This window comes from Thamnophis elegans, chromosome 15 (assembly GCF_009769535.1).
Source record: "Thamnophis elegans isolate rThaEle1 chromosome 15, rThaEle1.pri, whole genome shotgun sequence".
Classification (NCBI taxonomy): domain Eukaryota; kingdom Metazoa; phylum Chordata; class Lepidosauria; order Squamata; family Colubridae; genus Thamnophis; species Thamnophis elegans.
Window position 1 is genome coordinate 26,477,093 of NC_045555.1, and position 21,082 is coordinate 26,498,174.

A 21,082-nucleotide genomic window follows, 5' to 3' on the forward strand; every position below is an offset into this window, starting at 1 on the left:
TGTGTGTGTGTTCATGAGAATTAATGAAGCTTTTTGGATGAGAAGTAAAATGTCATCTTCTTCATGAAAAAAACATAATTTAGTTGCCTTTATAAAAAGCACCTTTGAGGCAATCATTACCTGGATGGTTGAAAATCTCCATAGACAATTTACCTGTGCCATTTAAACAATAACATCTCTCTGTCTTAGTGCCTTGGGAGGGGGACATAAATGTCAAATGCAGTCCAAACATCTGGCTGTCTGATCAATCATCATAATAATGATTCTTGACCAGCTGCAGCTTCCAAATCCTCTTCAAGGGTTGTCCCAGGTAAATTGCATTGCAGAATTCAGTCCAGAAGTAACAATAAGTGACACCTGCTATTTCAATAAAAGTTGGTGCACTAGATGGAGCTGAGTGAAGTTTTCCTTAGCTGTGGCTTCCTCCTGCTCCTGAAGAAGGAGCTTTCAGTCTAAGAAGACACCAGATTGGGGGTCTTCTCCACCCAGAGGAGGGCAACATGGTTCAGATTTAATTATAAATCACATTGAAGGTAGCCAGCCTTTGAACTGCCTCTCCTCCATTTTGTTGGGTGGAATTTCAGCCTTTTTGTCCACCAAGCACCTGGACTGAACATAATGTGGTAATAATGAGCAGGTAGAAATATCTAGTTCAGTTATGGCGAACCTTTTTCACCTCGTGTGCCAAAACACACTTGCATGCCCACCCCCATAATTTAATGCCCCCCTGTGCCATACCCCCTGCGCATGCATGTATAACCTCTCCCAATGCACATGTACACACACCTTTCTTGGAGTCTGCAGAGGGCGAAAATGGCCTCCCCTGCCCCACCCCTGGAGGCCCTCCGGAGACTGGAAATGACCTGTTTCCGAATTCCCGGTGGACCCAGTAGGTTCGTTTTTCGCCCTCCCCAGGCTCCAGAGGCTCTCTTAGAGTTTGGAGAGGGTGAAAACAGTCTCCTCTGGCCCCTAGAGGTCCTCTGGAGGCCAGAAATGGGCAATTTTCCGACTTCTGGTGGGCCTGGTAGGTCTGTTTTTTGCTCTCCACGGGCTCCAGAGGCTTTCTAGGAGACTGGGGAGGGTGAAAAACAGCCCAACACGCAATCTGGAAGTTCGGGAACTGACAGGGCAACACCTGGCATGCCCTCAGAAATGCCATAGGTTCACCATCACAGATCTAGAGTAATCTCCACAGTGCTGGGCTAGCAAAATGATGTCATAAGCAGTGCACTATATGCAAAGATTGTATTCTCCAGAAGTATTGCATTACAATCTCATTGATTCTTAGTTTCCAATTCAAGAATAATCGTTAATCATCTGGAACAGAAGCTGAACTGAAGTACGGCTTTCTTTTCTCCTAGCCCTTGAGAAAGAGAGAAAAAGAAAAAGGATTATGTTATAAAGACCTTATCAGAATGGTAAAAGATTGCTGTGTTAGTGCTTCTCGGCTTAAACATTTAGAAACACTCTAATCTTTTAAAAACAGATTAAGGAATGGCACTGAGGCTGACAATCTGCCTGCTGAGTTCTGGGATGATGCAACTTGAAGCGGCAGAGATATTAAAACAAGATGTCTGCTTTTCTAGGACAAATGTCAATGCACTATTAACTCCAGGAGAATTTCCACCACCTCCACTTACTTGAATGAACTATTTTGAAACCTGGTGATTATCTCTGGCTGCCTCAGCCATGGTTAACTATTGTTAGTTTTATCCAGTAGAAAGCAGGAGATGATGAGATCTAATTTTGCCTCAGGCATGAAGGCCGGCTGGGTGACTCTGGACTTGTTCTTGCCTAGGCTTCCCCAAAAAGCATGAGGCAGAGTCCTGGTCCCAACAAACCCCCTTTTATTAAAGAAATGTGAATTCCTCTCCTTCACCTTCAGCAAAGGCCTGGCAAACAATCTTTCAAAGGAATATTTATGACTACAAACCTTAACTATCTTGGAAAGCTGCCATGTAAATATTTTCCAAATGAGGTGCTGTGCAAGGAAAGACTGGGCAGTCTCTGAGATTCACACTCCTAAAATGAATCTTAACAACCTAACGAACAAATTGTTCCCTGCAAAAGCCCACTCCCCTTTCACTCCTATTTTATTTCCTATGGGAGGGGCCAATCACCTTCCACCTATGACTTTAGTCCTAAGTCAACCCTGATTTCTGAGCTATTCTTTTCTTCTGGCAGCTCTGCGCATGCACACAATGGGAACAACCTCCAGCTGTTCCTCTGCCTCACTGCTGTCTAGCTCCATAGGCACCTGATCACTGCCAGATGGCCTCGGCCCTGTCTCTGCCTCCAACACAGTGCCCTCGTCCGAGCCTTCCCCAGCCTCCAGGACTGACCCATGCTCCTCTTCAACCTCTTCACTGTCCGACTCTGCTGCCAGCTTCACGGGCCACTGGCGGGTCACAACAGGGCCAATCACCAGGAGATAGGGAGCTCTAGTCCTGCCTTAGGCATGAAAGATGACTGGGTATCTCTGGGCCAGTCACCAAGAGATGGTGAGTTCTAGTCCAATCATAGGCATACAAACAGGTTGGCACTGAGAATAAAGGACAAAGAGGAATCAGTGTACTACAGGACATGGGGGCGATTTTACAATTGGCTTGAAAAAAGATATAAATAGAAAGAAAAAAGAACAAAACATGAAATAAATAACTCAGATAACACATTATCAAATTAGAGGGAGGGGAAACAAGAAAATATTAAAATGCAAGTAAACAAGTGGAAAAATGACATAAGTGGAATTAATGCTCTACATGGGGCTGCCCTTGAAGAGCATCCGGCGACTTCAGCTAGTCCAGAATGCGGCCGCGCGAGTGATTGTGGGCGCACCGCGGTTTGCCCACATAACACCCATCCTCCGCGAGCTGCGCTGGCTACCTGTTGATCTCCGGGTGCGCTTCAAGGTGCTTCTTACCATCCATAAAGCCCTTCATGGTAGTGGATCTGTGTACTTGAGAGACCGCCTCCTGCCAATTACCTCCCTTCGACCTATTAGATCGCACAGATTGGGCCTCCTCCGAGTTCCATCCGCCAGTCAGTGCCGACTGGTGACTACGCGGAGGAGAGCCTTCTCAGTAGCAGCTCCGACCCTTTGGAACGATCTCCCCGTGGAGATTCGTACCCTCACCACCGTCCAGACCTTCCGCACAGCCCTTAAGATCTGGCTATCCCGTCAGGCCTGGGGATAAAGATTTTAATCCGCCCCACCCGAATGTTGAATGAATGTTGTGTTTTATTATTTTATTTCTATTTTTACTCACGTATTGTCTTATGTTTTGTCTTGCACTCCCCCTCCTATGAATTGTAAGCCGCCCTGAGTCCCCTCAGGGAAAAGGGCGGCCTATAAATAATAAATAAAATCTAAAAAAAAATCTAATGTTAGAAATAAAATGTAATAGAGAACTTATTTGTATGAAAATATAAAGTTGGGATTTCTGAAACACCACCCTGAGACCCGTCAGAAAAAGTAAATAAGCAAGGGGAACAATGGAAAGGAGGGAAGATGAGGAGGGAAAGGAAGAAAGAGAAAAGCAGAGGAAGTAAGGGAGGGAAAGTAAGAGTAGGAAAGAGGGTAAGAAGGAGAAGAAGAGAGGGGGAGGGGGAAAGAGAGGGGAAGAAGAAAGGAGGAAGGAGAGGAAAGAAGAGAAGGCAGAGAAGGGAGGTTGAGAAGATAGAAGGAACAAGGTTGTTGCAAATATTACTGTTAGATACTAGCTTCAGTTACAGTGGTTTCCACCAAGGTCCTCTGTTCCGGCGGAAACAGAGGTTTAATCTCATTGGTCAAAGGGTCTGACAGCTCCCTATAAAAGGGCTGCTGTCAGACTCAACCTTCGCTGGATTGTTCTTACTTGTTGTGTTATAATAAATAGCTGTTGTTGCCTTTAGCCTTGTGTGCCTTTCCATTAGCCGATCTAACAATTACTTTTTATATACAGTATAAAAAATTAAAACTCATTTTCTGCTGGATAAATTATGGATATTTTTTTTCTTTTTTGTCAGTCAGAGTAAGGCTCCAGTGAATATGGACAATACTATACTGTTAGAACTGAATACCCATTGATTGCCTTGAAAATAAGTTTCTTTTCAAAATGGCTTCTTTTTGGGGGAGGAATGTTTTTACACACTTACAAAGAGAACTGCCTCAAACTGGTTCATACCATTTTAAAATGTTCAGGATTGTCTGGTTCTTTCCCATTATTGTTCAAATTGAAGGATTCAATTATATCCACTGCTTTTTCCCAGAATGCACTCAAGACAGAAAATAATGAAGAAGAAAAAACCCACACAAATAAGCTGACAAAAACAGGTCAATAATGCCTTATTAACCAATTTGAAATGAAAATGCTGTCTAGTTGGAAGACCTTGATTCCTTTTTTAAAAACAGAAGCAGTGCAGGGGTAGTATTCACTTACTTTCCCTATCGGTTCGCAAATGTGAGTGTGCGTCCACGCCAATAGTGGGATTCAAATTGTTTTACTACCAGTTCTGTGGGCGTGGCTTGTTGGGCATGGCAGGGGAAGGATGCTGCAAAATTTCAATTCCCTCCCCACTCCAGGGGAAGGATATGGTAAAATCTCCATTCCCTCCAAACTTCAGGGGAAGGTTACTGTAAAATCTCCATTCCCTCCCCACTCCAGGGGAAGGATACTACAAAATCTCCATTCCCTCCTGATTAGCTGAGACTTGGGAGGCAGAGAATAGATGGGTGCGGGGCCAGTCAGAGGTGGCATTTACTGGTTCTCTGAACTACTCAAAATGTCTGCTACCGGTGCTCCAGAATTGGTCAGAACCTGCTGAATCCCACCTCTGGTCCACACATGCCCTCGGCCTTCCGCATATACACTTTGACTTGAAAACGTGCCTAATTATGATGGTATAGAGCCACCGCGATTTCCACTACCAGTTTGGCTGAACTAGTTGAATATCACCTCTGAAGCAGTGGTAGCTGAGAGCCAAGGAAAACCTGTTCATAACTTGAGATCTCCCAAGAGAAAATTTTCCAATGTGTTCAAAGGAGCCAGGAAAGTGACCACAGCTCTAAAACGTCTTCTTCTGCTCATCTTAAAAGTCAGGACTGGTTGATGTTGAGCTAGGCTCTTGCACAAGTAATCAACCCCAATGACTTCATTACAGTGTCTATCTTCCAAGGACTGAGCCACTATTTGCTGACTTCTCAAGGCCAGAATTAATTCTTCTACTAGAAGGAATGTGTTCTGACCGAGTCTTCCCAAGAGCATGAAGCAAACTCCTTGTCCCGACAAAAAAACATTTTATTAATTTACTTTGAATTCTGCTCAATCACATCCAGCAAAGTCTTTCAAGGGAGGATTTACAGTCACAGACCTTATCTGGCTTGGAGAGCTGCCAGGGCGATATCTGCAAAACTTGGCAAGGAGTCTCGGAGAGTCACAAACCAATTAAGTGAACTAATTATCTCCTGCAAACTCCACTCCCTTTCTCTCCTCTTTTATTTCCTCTGGGAGGGGTCATTCATCATCCACCTGTGGCCTTACTCCCAAGTCGACCCCTGTTCTTTAGCTGCTCTCTTTGTTTGGCAACTCTGCGCATGTGCACACTGGGAACAGGCTCCAGCTGTTCATCTGCCTCACTGATGTCTGACTCCGAAGGCAGCTGATAACTGTCATATGGCTCTATCCTTCTCTCTGCCTCTGACACAGAGCCTTCATCAGAGCCTTCCCCAGACTCCAGGACTGGCCCATGTTCCTCCCCAACATCCTCACTGTCTGAATCTGCTGCCAGCTGGCTGTTGGTGGGCCACAACAGAATGATCAGATTTTGCTGTTGGACATAACTGTGCAAACATACTTGTTTGTTACTGGTACCACCCTAGAATCCAAAGACAATTGGGAAAGCTCCTCTTTGTGGGCTGTTCTTTCAGAGAGATTTCATCCCCACCAAAGGGGCTGCATCCCAGTTCTGGAAGCCACAACTATACATGAAATAGGAACTAGTTTTAGTTTTGTAGGTGGAACAAAACCATCCTGATGCTTCTAAGCTGTACAGCCATGGGAACTCGTAACAAAACCCAAAGCCATAAAAATAAGTGGAGTAGTAATTTATACTGATGGCTAGCTGTCGTCCAATTAATTTAAAGAACATGACCAGAGGGTACTTTCAAAATCATCATAAAATCGCCATAGGAGATAATTGGAACAACATTTCTGTCATCAACAAAATAATGAGCTTAATTATCAATTATCAGAAAAGCCCCAGGTTCTTATTTCAATAAATAAGTACTTCCCTAAAAGCATGTTCTTTAAATAGCACATACTATCTGATAACCCGGTGTTGCCCAAGTATTTATTTATAGGGGGAAAATGTCCATACCAAACGTAATTTCTAATGTTGGATTTCCCCCCTTACCAGAGGAGTACTTGTAGAGTACTGTGAAGTCGTTACCATGGCAACTCCACTGCGCTGTACAGTAGGCACCATTTAAAGGCAATACAGTAGAAGCCATTTTAAGGCACAACAGGCTGCATCTTAACAGAACACACACCCCGAGGGATATTAGTATTAGTTTCCAGAGGGTAAGTCATCTGTGTACCGTTTGGTTGAAATTGCTTGAGGCATTCCAGAGTTCTTCTGGAACACACACACACAAACGTTTTAATATATGTAGATAATAACAGACAATCTCAATCAATATTCTTTTTGATTGGCATCTCCTGGCCGGACTATTAATAATATATGATAATTTGCATAGTTGAGGTTGGTGAGGAGTTTTGAAATTCTTCCAAGCCAATATTCCTGCTTGGGAAAAACAATCTTTTCCAGCTGTCCTGGGGGAAGACTGGCCTGCTTAGATTTGCAAGTCTGTAGAGCTTTTATTGCATCTGTTAAATATTTTGCAGGAATAGCCAGGTATCTCAGAAGGAATTAATGTTGCTTTGTGGGGTAAGGTCAGTTTGAAGGGTTGGGGACTTGTATTACCAATCCAGCAGGTATCTGGCTTTGTTTCCATAGAAGGTGAAGTTCCTCACAGATGTGATCAAGCAATGACCATCTAGGACACTTACATTTACATGTTGCTTTTTATTTTGGGGAGAAACCCTCTGCAATCTTCATTCCAATGACTCTCTCACTATGCAAAGTTTTTATTTTGACGAGGAAGTTACTTGGATGAGTAATGAAACATCTCAGTTTTCATAAACGTTGGTCTAGTTGCCATGATAGATACATTTAGATGCATCTAAGACACTGCAATGTGCAGCCTCTGAGAACAGTTGGTTGTATTCTCTGGTAGAAGAGATTATTTGTAAATCAGGACTGAACTGTGATGCCCTTGGTGCTCTCTGAGCTTGGATGTTTTCTTCTACCTACCTTCCAACTAGGTAACCTCATCATGGCTAGAAAGGACTGGTGCTAGGCTTCCTTCTACCACTGATCAGGTTACCTAGTTGGGTAATGAAATGTCTGCAATAAATCAACCAAGCTCAGAGAGCACCAAGGCCCCTTGTGTCCTCTGGGATGATTTAGCTAAGGTGTACATGAGGTGGAACCAACCTGAGAGAAGAGATCTACTTCATTGTACCAAACCTTTAATGAAATCTTGATTAAGCCATATGTGTCTTCTGCATGATCCATGTGCATATAAGCTGCAGCCAGCTCTTGCATTTGGAGACATTGGTTTCCCTCCCAATCTAGCGAAAATATACCTTTCATGGAAGGTTATTTAGTTAATGGTAAATGTGGCGCTGTAAAGAATAGCTCCACGCTGACAGTTCTGCAATTAACTTTTGTCAACGGCGCTGTAGTGTGTAGCTGTTCGGTAGGCAACATGCACATAAATAATATGTGACATTAAAGCTTTGTAAAATGAAATATTATTGACACGCTTGGAAGATGTCCATGCACGAGATTTTGCTTTTACAAGATTTGCCATACAATAAAGCCAGCGAGGAAATAAAGGGAGGGAGGGAGGGAAGCTAGTAGGTGTGTGATGCAAACTGCATTAAATGCAAAACCTCAACTGTGTGACATTAAATTATATCTTAATGAAGTTATACAAATTCCCTTTGTGCTTGTTAAATGAAGCCAGTCTGCCCAGTTGTAGCCTGTGCTTTTGTCCAGGAGGCGTGTATGGAACCTGTTAGATTCATGCTATTAAATTTGTGAAGGTGGGTCCAGGTTTTGGCAGCCAGGCCTCATTTTATTCATTTTATTTCACTAAGTGTTTTTCTTTGTACAGAAAGTTGCGTGGAAGTCTTCAGACTAAAACCAGATCTCTTTTCAATTCTCTGAAAATTTAAATTAACATGTTTCACATCTAGAATTCCCCTTTATTTTATATTCTGCAGCATTATCAATGCTATTTTCACCTGCCCTGAACTCATATTATACTTAAGAATGAGATTAAGCAGTGGTCAAATTAGTTTATTGTCTGGTAATAAATGTTTTCTGCAGAACTACTACTGTAAAAAGTCTCCGTGAACATTCTCTAATTTTTAATCAACTTCCTCGATCCTTCAGATAACTTAAACTAAGAACTAAAAACTACTGGAGTGGGACATATTACAAAAACTAATAAGTACACAAGAAAACTGAGACTTGTGATTTAGATCAAGTGTGAACATCAAAAAGGTCATTGTAAGGATTTCCTCTCCTCCTAACTTAAGAAAGTGAAGACTCTTGAAACAAAAGATTTCAAAAGGAACCTTTTATTAAACAGAAGTGACAGCAATGGATTCAAAGCAGCATCTGAATACCCTCAGGCAAGACAAGTAGAATTAAAGCAGACTCCCCAGTGGTGGGTTCCGGATCCTGTTGCAACTGGTACGGTGCAACGGGGACCAGCATCCCCCACATGCACGTGCGCAGCATGCACGCACAGCGCACGCATGCGTCTCTACCTCTGTGATACTCCAGCTGTCCGGCGGAGCGTTACGCCAGTGCACATAAGAGCCGAAGAGCTCAAATACAGGTAAGGAGCTCGAGCAGGCAGGTGGGTCCTCCAGAGCACCATACCAGAAGGGTACCTGGTGCTCCCGGCAGGCACCGGTACGCCCATAATGGGGCGTATCGCCTGCAACCCACCACTGAGAGCCCCTCACTTTAGCCAGATGCAGATTTAGCCAATCCACAAGTGTGAAGATGTTACTTTACCAGCTGCCCTGAGAAGCAGAATAAGCATATATTCCCATGGCTATCTTCCATTGGCTATCAAAGTGAAACAATCCACATGGCCATCCCTCCTATACATTCCATAAGACGTGAGAAGATCTCAGGGCACTTCAACGCCAGGTTACAAGTTATAAAATACCAGTTGTCACAGGCAATACTAATGAATTGAATCCAAGCCCCCCCCCCCCTTCTCCCAATTAAATGGCAGTATCGCTTTTAGGAATATGACAGTCATTGTCATTGCTTTAAGATAATTCTTATACCATCTCTTACACCAAAACCTCAAACAGAAGTCTTTTTTTTTCATAAAAAACTTTTTATTTTCCATTTTCATAACATATAATCACATGTATACTATTACATAGCCAATATCATGTTGTGTTATTAAGTAATTACATCAATTCATCTTGCCATCAACTACCGAAAAAAGAAAAAGAAAAAGAAAAACCAATTATTGGCTTTTCTGCTTTCCAGACACCATATTTATACCTTATCCAACACTTTCTTCTGCTTCTCTCCTCCCACTCTCTACCTCCTTTCTTCCCTCCATCATTCTTTTCTACTCTACTTCCCCTTCCTTTCTCCTTCTCCTCTCTCCCCTTTCCACTCCTCCTTATACTCCTCATCTTCCCCCCCGTGCGCTCTCTCCTATCCCTCTCTTCCTATCTTTCTTCTCTCCTCTGCTTCCCACTCTTCCTCACATTCACTTGGTGTATTTCAGCTTCTGAGCAAGCTCCATTTTGTGTTGATGGTATTTATAATTCCATTTTAATATACATAACATATATTTGTTAAACAAAAAGAAAAAAATAAGGCAAGACAGTATATATGTACAATCATACTACTTTACTTTATCATATTACATATTACAGAAGTCTTGAACTCATGTAAAGGAAGAGGCCACAAAATCCTCAGAAGATCTTGGGGCTTCATTGTTTTACTTATTAGAGAAGAAGGACTACGGCAACTTAACTCTTTGTCACATATGTAATGTATTTACTCACCTTCTAAGTCAACATAAGCCAAAGACCTCTGATTCGAGTAATGTGTCACCACACCAGGTGGCAGCCTCCATCTGTCCTTTGTTGATTTCAAAATGGATAGAGTTAGATCTCTTGAGTGGGAGATCTTAAGAAAATCTTAAGGGAGTGAGTATGTTTTTTACAAATGCAGGAAAAAGCCGTGACAAAGAACTTCCATGTTGTTGCATAATTGTGTCTATGGAGTCACCAGGGTTAAGCTCAACTCAAGGGGATCTTATCTTTTTATTGTCCTCAAATGTGTCTCAACATTTCATCGCATTCTGTTCCAGATACTGCCCTGACTTTCAAGAACAGATTTTTTTTTAGGCAATTGTATTAATGGAGTACAGTTAATGAGCTTTTTCATCCCAAGAAAAATAAGAGAACAGTCTGCTTGCTGGTACAACAAAGGGGAAATCAGCTGTCCATTTGTTTTATGTTTCTTTTTCCACTAAATCTGCAGAAATGTGGTGTTTGAGAGATTTTTAAGGGGAAGTAAATAAAAGCTGAAAAGTATGCACCCTCTGATGTGCAATCTGTCTCAAAGTTTTGCTTCTTTGATGGAAATGTTGCAGGCCATTAGTCCAGTGTGAAGAAGAGAGCCTTGGGAGGTTTTATGAAAAATGATTGTGTACACAAAGCATATGGGTGACTGAGCAATTTTTTATACACTCCAAAATATTTTTGTTTAAAAAAAATCTCAAGTTATTCGGATAATGTGGGGCAAGATAAGTTCTTGGATCATCTTTTCTTAATCTGTTTCCCTCCCAAGAGTTTTGTATTAGAAATTGGACACGCTGGGTAGGGCTTCTGAAAGTTATATTTAAATACATTTCAGGCTGTGGAAGACTGAGCTAAGAGGTTCCGTCAGAGTTCCAATGGATGCCTTAATTAAATCATAATCATTGAGCCAAGCTTCAAAAGAAATCCAGTTATTTATTAGGAGCATGTACCCAAGTGAAGCCAGCTCTGGCCCCATGTAATTTATGGCCCAAGTATGACCCTGTTCTCCCCCCCCCCCAGTGTGTGTCATAAATCACATTCTCCAACGGAGCACTTTCGTGGGCTGTAGAGATCACGCCCCTCTGGCTGTTGCAGGTAACCTGGGAGACAACCTTGAAAAAGATATGCATGGAATGTGCTTCTAGTTGTGGCTGCCATGCTGCTCCGTCAGTTTCTCCCACCCCTTGCCTATGGCAACTTGAGAGCAGGCCTTTGTGAGTTGACATTACATTTGAAACAAACATGACCAATTGGGACCAGAATTTCCATTGCTAACCAAGTTGTACCTGCAAACCTTTTTTTTTTTGCAAACCTCAGTGCCAGCAAACCTTTTCTGCCAGAGTTGTTAAGCATTGAACTGCAATTGTTAAGTGACTCATACTTAAGTTGTTAAGCAAATCTGGTTTCCCCATTAACTTTGCTTTTTAGACTGGGAATGTCTCAAATAGTGATCACATGATCCAGGGATACAATCATCATAAATACACGTCCACTGTCATCAGCCTGAATTGTGATGACTTGTCGCAATGATTGTAAATGAGAGGACCAGTCAAAAGTCACTTTTTTCCAGTGCTGTTGTAACTTTGAACAGTGGCTAAATGAATAGTTGTAAATCAGGGGCTGCCTATATGCACAATTTCTTGTTTTTCCGCATGTTCAGGGCTGCCTTGGGTTTGAAGTAGTAGGGCTATTCTGGCTTTGGAAGATTTGAAGAAGGAAAACAAGCCACCATGAGTTGGAAATTCAAAATGTTTCCTTGCTATAAGGAGGTTAAACTGTCCTTTGTCATTGTGTTGTTGGAAGAAATTTCCTTCTGGGTTCAGTTCCCAGTGGGGAAAAAGACACTGGATTCATGGAAGTTGCTTGGAAAGAAGGTTTATTGATGGTGGACAGAACCACATGGTTTGAGGTCCTGGGCAAAAAAGGGAAGAGATGCTGAGAGTGCCTGGGTTTTATGCCCTCTCTGGGATTTTGAATTTGAGCTTGTATTCAGATTGGTTGTCATCCTCCTATGGGGCCATGCAGGGACAACTCTGTCCTGACTCCCAACCTTGGTTGAGCCTTGCTGGGTGATAATGTAATGAAAGGGCTTTGGGATTTCTATTATGGCTCTGCCTGAAGGAGGTAGATCTTTATTATGTAGAATAGACTGGCTTAGTCCTTAAAGGCCCATTGACAAAGGTGTGGGGGGGTTGCGCTGAGTCTTTTCATATTTCCTAAAATATTTCATTTTTCTAGGAGAGGGTGGGTACTAACTTCCTACGGTGTGTAGGAAGTCTTCAACTGAACAATAGTAGCAAGAGGTCCTGAACTGCCAAATAAAGAACAAAGCCAGAGAAATGGAACAGAGCAAGAAACAACGGAGCAGTCAGATAAAAGTTTAGCAAGGGGAAAGCTGGAGAATTCTGCTTGTTGTGCATATTGAACACTAAACTTTAATTCCCAGACTGCCTACGGATAATCTTTGGGTTCTCTGTGAAAAACACTCCAGGATGGAAAAACAAGGCATACAAAAATTCATAGGTTGAAAGAAAAGGTGTTAGAAAAGAAATAATTGTTTCTTATATTTTTATATTATATTTTTATATTATATTTTTAAATATGCTGCACATGTAGGAGAAAACGCAAAGCAATGTAAAGTGTATTGTGTATACTTCTTTTCAGTGGCAAAGCATTCAATGGGATTATGGGGAATAAAATGATGTGAAGTAATACAAGGAAGAAAATGATCTGTCTCTCCCTAACTAGAAATAAGATATATTTTGTTCCACATCCACCCCTACTCCATTCTCTTTCCTTAGCCAAGTCTCTTTGGGGCAACTTTATCTGGTTTAATGGATGTCTTGTCAGAGTTCTGGAGATAAATTGCTCAAAATCTGCTTGGATGTCTTGGAATATAGTTAGATGAGCTCCGGGGAATTGGTACCAGTCCTAGGAAGGCAGCTACTCTACAATTTGTGCAACATGCTGGATAAATTCTCTGATTAGCACTTCACTTTAGGTACATAAAAGGGTGTAAAAGTGTCAGCTCTTTGCTGAAGCGTTGATTAATTCCTGCATTAGGTGTGGGCTTGCATAATGCTTGGAGAATGGGATCTTTTTAGTGTTTGAACTAACGCGGTAGCAGAATTTCACCTGCGGAAGCCAAAGCCCCACTCTCTGGCATTGACTCCATTTGAAAAAAGTTGATTTTATTTATTTATTTAGTTTGTCAAATATGTACGAGATAACAGGTCTACGTATAAACATGGACATGAACACAGGAAATGGGTACGAATAAATGGGGACAATAGGGCAGGAATGGTAGGCACGCTGGTGCACTTATGCACGTGCCCTTACAGACCTCTTAAGAATGGGGTGAGGCCCATGGTAGACAGTCCAAGGTTAAAGTTATGGGGATTTGAGTATGTAACAACAGAGTCAGGTAGATCATTTCAGGCACTGACCACTCTGTTGCTGTAGTTGTATTTTCTGCAATCGCGTTTGGAGCAGTTTACCTTGAGTTTCTATCTATTGTTTGCTCTTGTATCATTGCGGTTGAAACTGAAGTAGTCATTGACAGGTAGGATGTTGTACCAGACAATTTAGTGTACTACATTTAGGTCAGACCTTAATCAGCGTAATTCTAGGTTCTCCAAGCGCAATATTTCAAGCCTGGTGGTATAATAATCTTCTTGGCTATTTTGGCAGATCCATTAAAAAAGTCCCTCTTAAAAAATAATAATAAAGTGAGTGTGAGAAGATTGTGCTACGAATAAAAACAGGGTCTTATGTCTTTTCTTCTAAACTGAGATTCCTGTTGGTTCTCTAGAGTTTTATGACCTGTGTAACATCCTTTAGCTATTTCCTAATTTACCTATTATATCTGCTAGAAATAAACTATTCTAAGCATATTATAGCCTAGAGTATGTGTGATTTTTGCAGATCTACAGCATTCTATTTGAATTATTTATTCACTTGTTTTTCTCCTCCTATCTTTTCTCCCTCTCCAGGCTGTGGAAACTAATCTGGCTTCTAAAGATAGTCACTGGGTCTACGTAAATGAGGTAAGAACATTATGCATCAATGGCATCTTCCATGGTTTCTTTTCTCCATCCATCTAATTGTTTCCGGCCAAGTGTTTCTTCAGTTTTTCTGGCAGCAAACTATTGATGCTTTCCATAGTGATCTCAGTTCTTCACCCACTTCTCCAAATTGTAGCATATCCATTTTGAGCTCTCAGTGGGTGAGATAGAACCACCACTTCCTATGAATCTCCCATGTATGTCATTGGAGGCCGAATGTCCTATCTGGATCTGGCTGGTGGAGAAACTGTATGAAGAGGTCGCACCAGTGCAGTGGTGAGTTCCAGATCCTGTTGCAACCATTATGCTGCAACGGGGACTGGTGTCTACCATGTGAGTGTGTGCAGTGTGCGCATGCATACTTAATGCCTGCGATGCTCCAGCTGCTTGGCGGAGCAACGCATAGGTACCGTATGCTCCATGCGCATGTGTGAAACCTCCAATTGTCTCAAATAGCGGTAAGGAGAGCGGGCAGGCAGGTGGGCCCTCCAGAGCACTGGGCTGGAATGGTACCTGGTGCTCCCAGCAGGCACCAGTACACCCATGGGTGTGGCCATGGTGGGCGTGGCCTACTTGGCCTCCTGCACCATGGTGAGGGGGAAGCATTTTCACCCTCCCCAGACTCCGGAGGCTTTCTCTGATCCTCCAGGAAGGAGAAAGCGACCTTCCCCAGGCTCCGGAGGCCCTCCAGAAGCCAGAAACAAGCCTGGATTTGGACTTCTGGAAAGCCCAACTTTTGCCCTCCCAGACCCTCCGCGTGGCCCTGCACTTACCTGGCATCCAAAATGGGCTGCATGGAGACTCCTGGGAGGGGCGTGGTGGGGTGGGCATGGTGGAGTGGGTGGGGTCAGTAGGTCCTTCCAACTACTGGTGTGAACTGGCTGAATCCCACCACTGGCTCCCACCTATCTGAGGTACAATATGATGGAAGTTGAAATGAGCATTGTCAGAGTTCCCCTTTAGTAGAACTGATCTTCCAGAAATAAGGGTGATGACCTTCTTGCTCCTTCCAATTCTGTTATTCTCTTATTCTATTTGACCAGGCATTCAAGGATCGATATGGAATATGAATTTATTAATGTATAGATTGCAAGGAAGCTGTTATGATTGTGTTCTCCTCTTGGATATTATTACTATGACATCAAATAGTGTATAATGTATTAATTGCTACTTTAACAATCTGCTTAGCTTAGCCTTTTTAATTGCAGTGGCATGAAAGCTCATTTAATAGATAACTTTCTTTAATTATTATGAACATCTCCCAACAAAAAAATGAATCATAGCCTGTCTTTGTCTTCATCTTTTCGCAAAACAAACTTCAGCTCCCATATCATGTAATAAACCTTCATCCTGGTGGGGGAGCTGACGGGCCATCAGTTCAGAAACTGTTATTTTTTTCAAACATCTACACTGCTTTCCCAAAATCGCTCCTTCCAAAGCTGGTTCGTTGAATTTTCATTCAGAATGGGGAACTGCTGGGCAGCCATCCAAATTTGAGAAGTTGGCTCAAAAGAGCCCTTCTCATTACGGGGTGGGTATGTTTGCTAGAATGTGGCAGCTTCCACTTTGATTTGTTTCTATTCGTCCTGCTGTTTGTCGTGTCTTTTCCCTTTCTCCACCATTTCAACATTTCTGTTGAAACTAATACCACTTTATAATGCCTTGGTACACCACACCTGGAATAGTGTATCCAGTTTTGATCAATGTAATACAAAGAGATATTGAGACTGTAAAAGAGTGTAGAGAAAGCAACAAAGCTCATTAGGGGACTGAGGCTAAGCATATGAAGAACGATTGCAAGAACTGAATATGTCTAATATAATGAAAAGAAGGACTAGGGGTGACATGGTGTTCCAAATTTGAGGGTCTGTCACAGAGATTCTATTCTCCAAAGCACCAGGAGGCTAGACAAGAAGGAATGGATGGAAACTGATCAATGAGAGATCCAACCTAGAATTAAGGAGAAATTTCCTGACAGTGAGAACAATTAAACATTGGAATGGCTTGTCTTCAGAAATTGTGGGTGCTCCATTGCTAGAAGTTTCAAGAAAGAACAGGACAGTCATTTTCTTCAGAATCGTACATCCTGCTTGAATAGGGGGGTTGGACTAGAAGACCTCCAAGGTCCTTCCAACTCTTATTATTCTGTACTTTGGTAAAGGCGAGATAAAGAATGAATAGTAGCTCTGATCTTTCCAGGAGGTTGTTCTGATTATTTAGAAGAAATCTCATTTGTCTTAAGTTATGAACATGGTGGTTGTATTGTGTTTTTGTAAGAAAACTATGTTTATTTTTATTTTATTACATCATTCTAATGCATCATATAGAGAAGCTTCATTCCAGAGGTCTTTGTTCGCTGTTTTGCCCTCCTTCATTTTTTTTAGCAATCATTGAGGAAGAAGGTAGTCATACACCAAAAACTCTAAATTGTTTTTGCCTGGTTAAGGATAATGTATAGAAATTAAAAGCCAGTGGTGGGTCTAAAATTGTTTTCTCCAAAAAGTCATTTTGAATCTTCTCCTGTCTCTCTGATGTTTATAGAACAGGTTCTTTCTGCTGGAATAGCTTGGTTTAAAAAAAAATCATGAAAACACGCACAGAGGAACTGGGTATTTATACTTGCAGAAATATAGTGTACTCTATAGTCCCTGCAACATTTATAGAGGATTAGTGTACGTGTGATGTTGGGCTATGGAGATTTATTCTCATCAAATGAAATGCAAGTGTAGGAGAGATATGTGTTGCATGAGGATGTATACACAATCTTTCATTAAGATTCATGATCGTGGATGGGAAAACATTTGTAAAGTTTACCTCTAAGCTACCAGTCAGCAGGTCATGAGGCAAGAATAAAATTAACTATCCATATACTATAGTAAAGTTTTAGGACAGGGTTAGGGTTGAGTACTGAGTGCAAATAGCCACATAACATCCAGGAAAAATCAATTATTTATTAAATGCACTTAAAACACCCTGCCAACAAAAGTGTGTATAGTCAAGGCTATGGTTTTCCCAGTTGCAATGTATGGCTGTGAAAGTTGGACCATAAGGAAGGCTGAGTGCTAAAGAATTGAGGCCTTTGAACTCTGGTGCTGGAGAAGACTCCTGCGAGTCCCTTGGACTGCAAGGTGATCCAACCGGTCAGTCCTAGAGGAGATCAATCCTGACTGCTCTTTAGAAGGCCAGATCCTGAAGAGGAAACTCAAATACTTTGTCCACCTAATGAGAAGGAACGACTCACTGGAGAAGACCCTCATGCTGGGAATGATTGAGGGCAAAAGAAGGGGATGGCAGAGAATGAGGTGGCTGGATGGAGTCACCAAAGCAGTAGGCATGAGTTTAAATGGACTCTAGAGGACAGGAAGGCCTGGAGGAACGTTGTCCCTGGGGTCGCGATGGGTCGGACACGAATTCACAACTAACAACAACAAATGCAGATGACTTCAAGAGAACAATTAGATCATTTCATAAAGTTCAGAATGCCTCATTTTGAAATCAAAAGTGGAAATCCTGGACTTCCTTGTCTAAGAAAGATGCCTCTTAAAAAGCATCTTTGGAACAACCATCGTCTGAATGACTGAGAATCTCCATTGACAAAAGTGGAAATTGATATCTTACTTTAAATAAATCATAAGCTAAATGTTATAAATATATAATGACAATGTGATGGATTATTATTTTGGAATCTTCTTGGGATCCTGAGGAAGTCTGCTTTATATCTGTCAGAGGCCAAATCCCATTTGAATTTGATTTGAGATCCATTGAGTGAATTTCTGCAGATTGAAAAGTCCATATCTATATGAAGGGCAGTGTGAGCCAATAGTATTTTCTGCTATGATTGTAAAAATTTAGTCATGAATGTACAGATGCAGTTGATGTGACTTCTGTCCGAATTGTTGTTACCACTAAAAGATGATAAATATTTGTCTGTTTAGGAAATTGTAGCTGAACACTAGTGTCAAGATAGCCTCCGTCAGCAACCAAGAAAGAAACCACTTAACTCCATTTCGCAGAATTAAGAATACTTTACTGGTTATGAAAAGATATCAGCTAAGCAAAGCAAGATCTGAGGCAAAGCACGCAAAATCATAGATATCAATATGTGACCCAACCGCCTCCCCTGGTAACCCCATCCCTAGTCCAATCTGCAAATCCTTAGGTGTCATGTGAGTTCCATCTTCAAAAAGCATTGGTATGCAGGACGGTTGGCCTTGGCGGCTCCCATCACTATCTCCAGCATGTGCAGTAGATGGTGAGAACAAAACTCCCTTTATACAATCTCTCCTGTAATTAAAACTTTCCTTCCCAAATACCATGCCTCCCCCTCCCCGTTCAATGGCAGATGAAAGCAAGTAGCGAAACACAGGCTGACAACTAGTTTCTGTCAAACTTTGCCCATGAGCTCATCTAAAGAGACACCTCTAATTGTACTTTGGAGAGCATTTCTGTGTTAGTGTTAACAGTAGATCTACTTTTAAAAATATCTCTCTAAGGAGTAAGCCAGCTTTTATTTCTTCTACATAGATATATCTATATTTTAAAAGGAAGATTTGGGATATAATTAACTGAGCAGCAGCTGGGATTTATGTACAGTGAAAAACACACAAATTGAAAGGACAAGGGAGGCAGGATATGTGAGTGGCTTAATCTATAGAAAGTGTAATTATTGGTGTTTGCTATGCTTGAAAACAAGACATAGTGAAAAGGAGGGAGGGAGGGAATTTAATAAACTTTAAATATAAGATGAGATAAAATTCTGCAGATGCACTTAGGTACATGTGAGTTGGCCTTGGCAAGGTCTTGCAAGATGCATTGACTCTTTGCCCCCCAAGGAAGAACAATTAGATATTTATTTATCCAATGTTGAGGCCATCCAACCCCTTAATACCCTGGGTTTATTACGGGTTTTAAAAAAAGAATAAAATGTGTACGAATTACTGAGTTGGATCATGCTCCTAGATGCATTTTATCAAACTGTTATTGTGATCACATTTTTTTTTGTAATTTTAGATATCATACACTTGTAACCTAGACATAGATTGCTCTATTTGGATTTTACTCATGGATTCTTCTAGTTTTATAAATGTGTTTTAATTCTGTCTCAGTTTGTATTGATTGATTTCTTAAGATAGCGTTGTACTGTTCACAGCTGTCTCATGGACACCCTTCATTAGTCTTGGGATTATTTTTGTGTTTGTGTTTGGTTTCAACTTGCTGTGGACTTCTGTCCATTGGCTGGACAAGTCCAACAGAAGTGGTTTGCTCTTGCTTACTTCTTTTTGGGCTGAAAGAAAATGACCGGTCCGATGTCACTCAGCTTCTTTTGTGCCTAACATGGGACTAGAACCTGTGACTTGCTGAAGCTTTAACCACTAGTTTGTTTCTAGTTTCTAGTTTGTAGTTTATTTATAGGCCGCCCTTTTCCCTGAGGGGACTCAGGGCGGCTTACAATCAAAAAAGGAAGGGGAGTGTAGGACAATACAAAAAAGAAATGTGCACAAAGTAAATTAGACAATAAACTCAACATTCACTCAGCATTCGGGAGGGGCGAAATAAGATTATCCCCAGGCCTGACGGGTTAGCCAGTTCTTGAGGGCTGTACGGAAGGCCTGGACGGTGGTGAGGGTACGAATCTCCACGGGGAGATTGTTCCATAGTGTCGGAGCCGCAACAGAGAAGGCTCTCCTCCGAGTAGTCGCCAGTCGGCACTGACTGGCGGATGGAATACGGAGGAGGCCCGCTCTATGCGATCTGATGGGACGCAGGGAGGTAATTGGCAGAAGGCGGTCTCTCAAATAGCCAGATCCACTACCATGGAGCGCTTTATAGGTGGTGAGTAAGAACTTGAAGTGCACCCGGGGACCAACAGGTAGCCAGTGCAGCTCACGGAGGATCGGTGTTATGTGGGCGAACCGTGGTGCGCCCACGATCACTCGTGCGGCCGCATTCTGGACTAGCTGAAGTCTTTGGATGCTCTTCAAGGGCAGCCCCATGTAGAGCACATTACAGTATTCCAGCCTAGAGATCACAAGGGCTCGAGTGACTGTTGTGAGGGCCTCCCGATTCAGGTAGGGCCGCAACTGGCGCACCAGGCGAACCTGGGCAAATGCCCCCCTGGTCACAGCTGAGAGATGGTGGTCAAAAGTTAGCTGTGAATCCAGGAGGACTCCCAAGTTGCGGGCCCTTTCTGAGGGGTTTAAATTTTGTCCCCCCAGCCTGAGTGATGGTATGGTGGTCAAATTTTTGGGAGGGAAACACAACAGCCACTCGGTCTTGTCTGGGTTGAGTATCAGCTTGTTCGCTCTCATCCAGTCTTTAACGGCTTCCAGTCCCCGGTTCATCACGTCCACCGCTTCATTGAGTTGGCACGGGGCGGACAGATACAACTGTGTATCGTCCGCATATTGGTGATATTTTATCCCGTGCCTTCGGATGATCTCGCCCAGCGGTTTCATGTAAATGTTAAATAGTAGGGGGGATAGGACCGACCCCTGCGGCACCCCATAGGTTAGGGGCCTCAGGGACGATCTCTGCCCCCCCACTAACACCGACTGCGACCTGTCCGAGAGATAGGAGGAGAACCACTGCAAGACAGTGCCGCCCACCCCTATCTCCCGCAGTCGTCGCAGAAGGATACCATGGTCGATGGTATCGAAAGCCGCTGAGAGGTCCAGGAGAACTAGGATGGAAGCATGGCCTCCATCCCTAGCTCTCCAGAGATCATCAGTCAATGCGACCAAAGCGGTTTCTGTGCTGTAACCGGGTCTGAAGCCAGACTGGAAGGGGTCAAGATAGTTAGCTTCCTCCAAGGTACGCTGAAGCTGGAGAGCCACCACCTTCTCA

At 42.5% G+C, this 21,082-nt stretch overlaps 1 protein-coding gene across 1 annotated transcript in view; it reads left to right on the forward strand.

Moving 5' to 3' along the window:
- The window catches only part of GRID1 (glutamate ionotropic receptor delta type subunit 1), a 793,636-nt gene that overhangs the window by 628,230 nt on the left and 144,324 nt on the right, over window positions 1–21,082 (forward strand). The window contains exon 5 of the mRNA XM_032231518.1: window positions 14,168–14,221. Coding sequence (XP_032087409.1) covers window positions 14,168–14,221 — 54 coding nt within the window. The remainder of the gene's footprint in view (window positions 1–14,167; window positions 14,222–21,082) is intronic.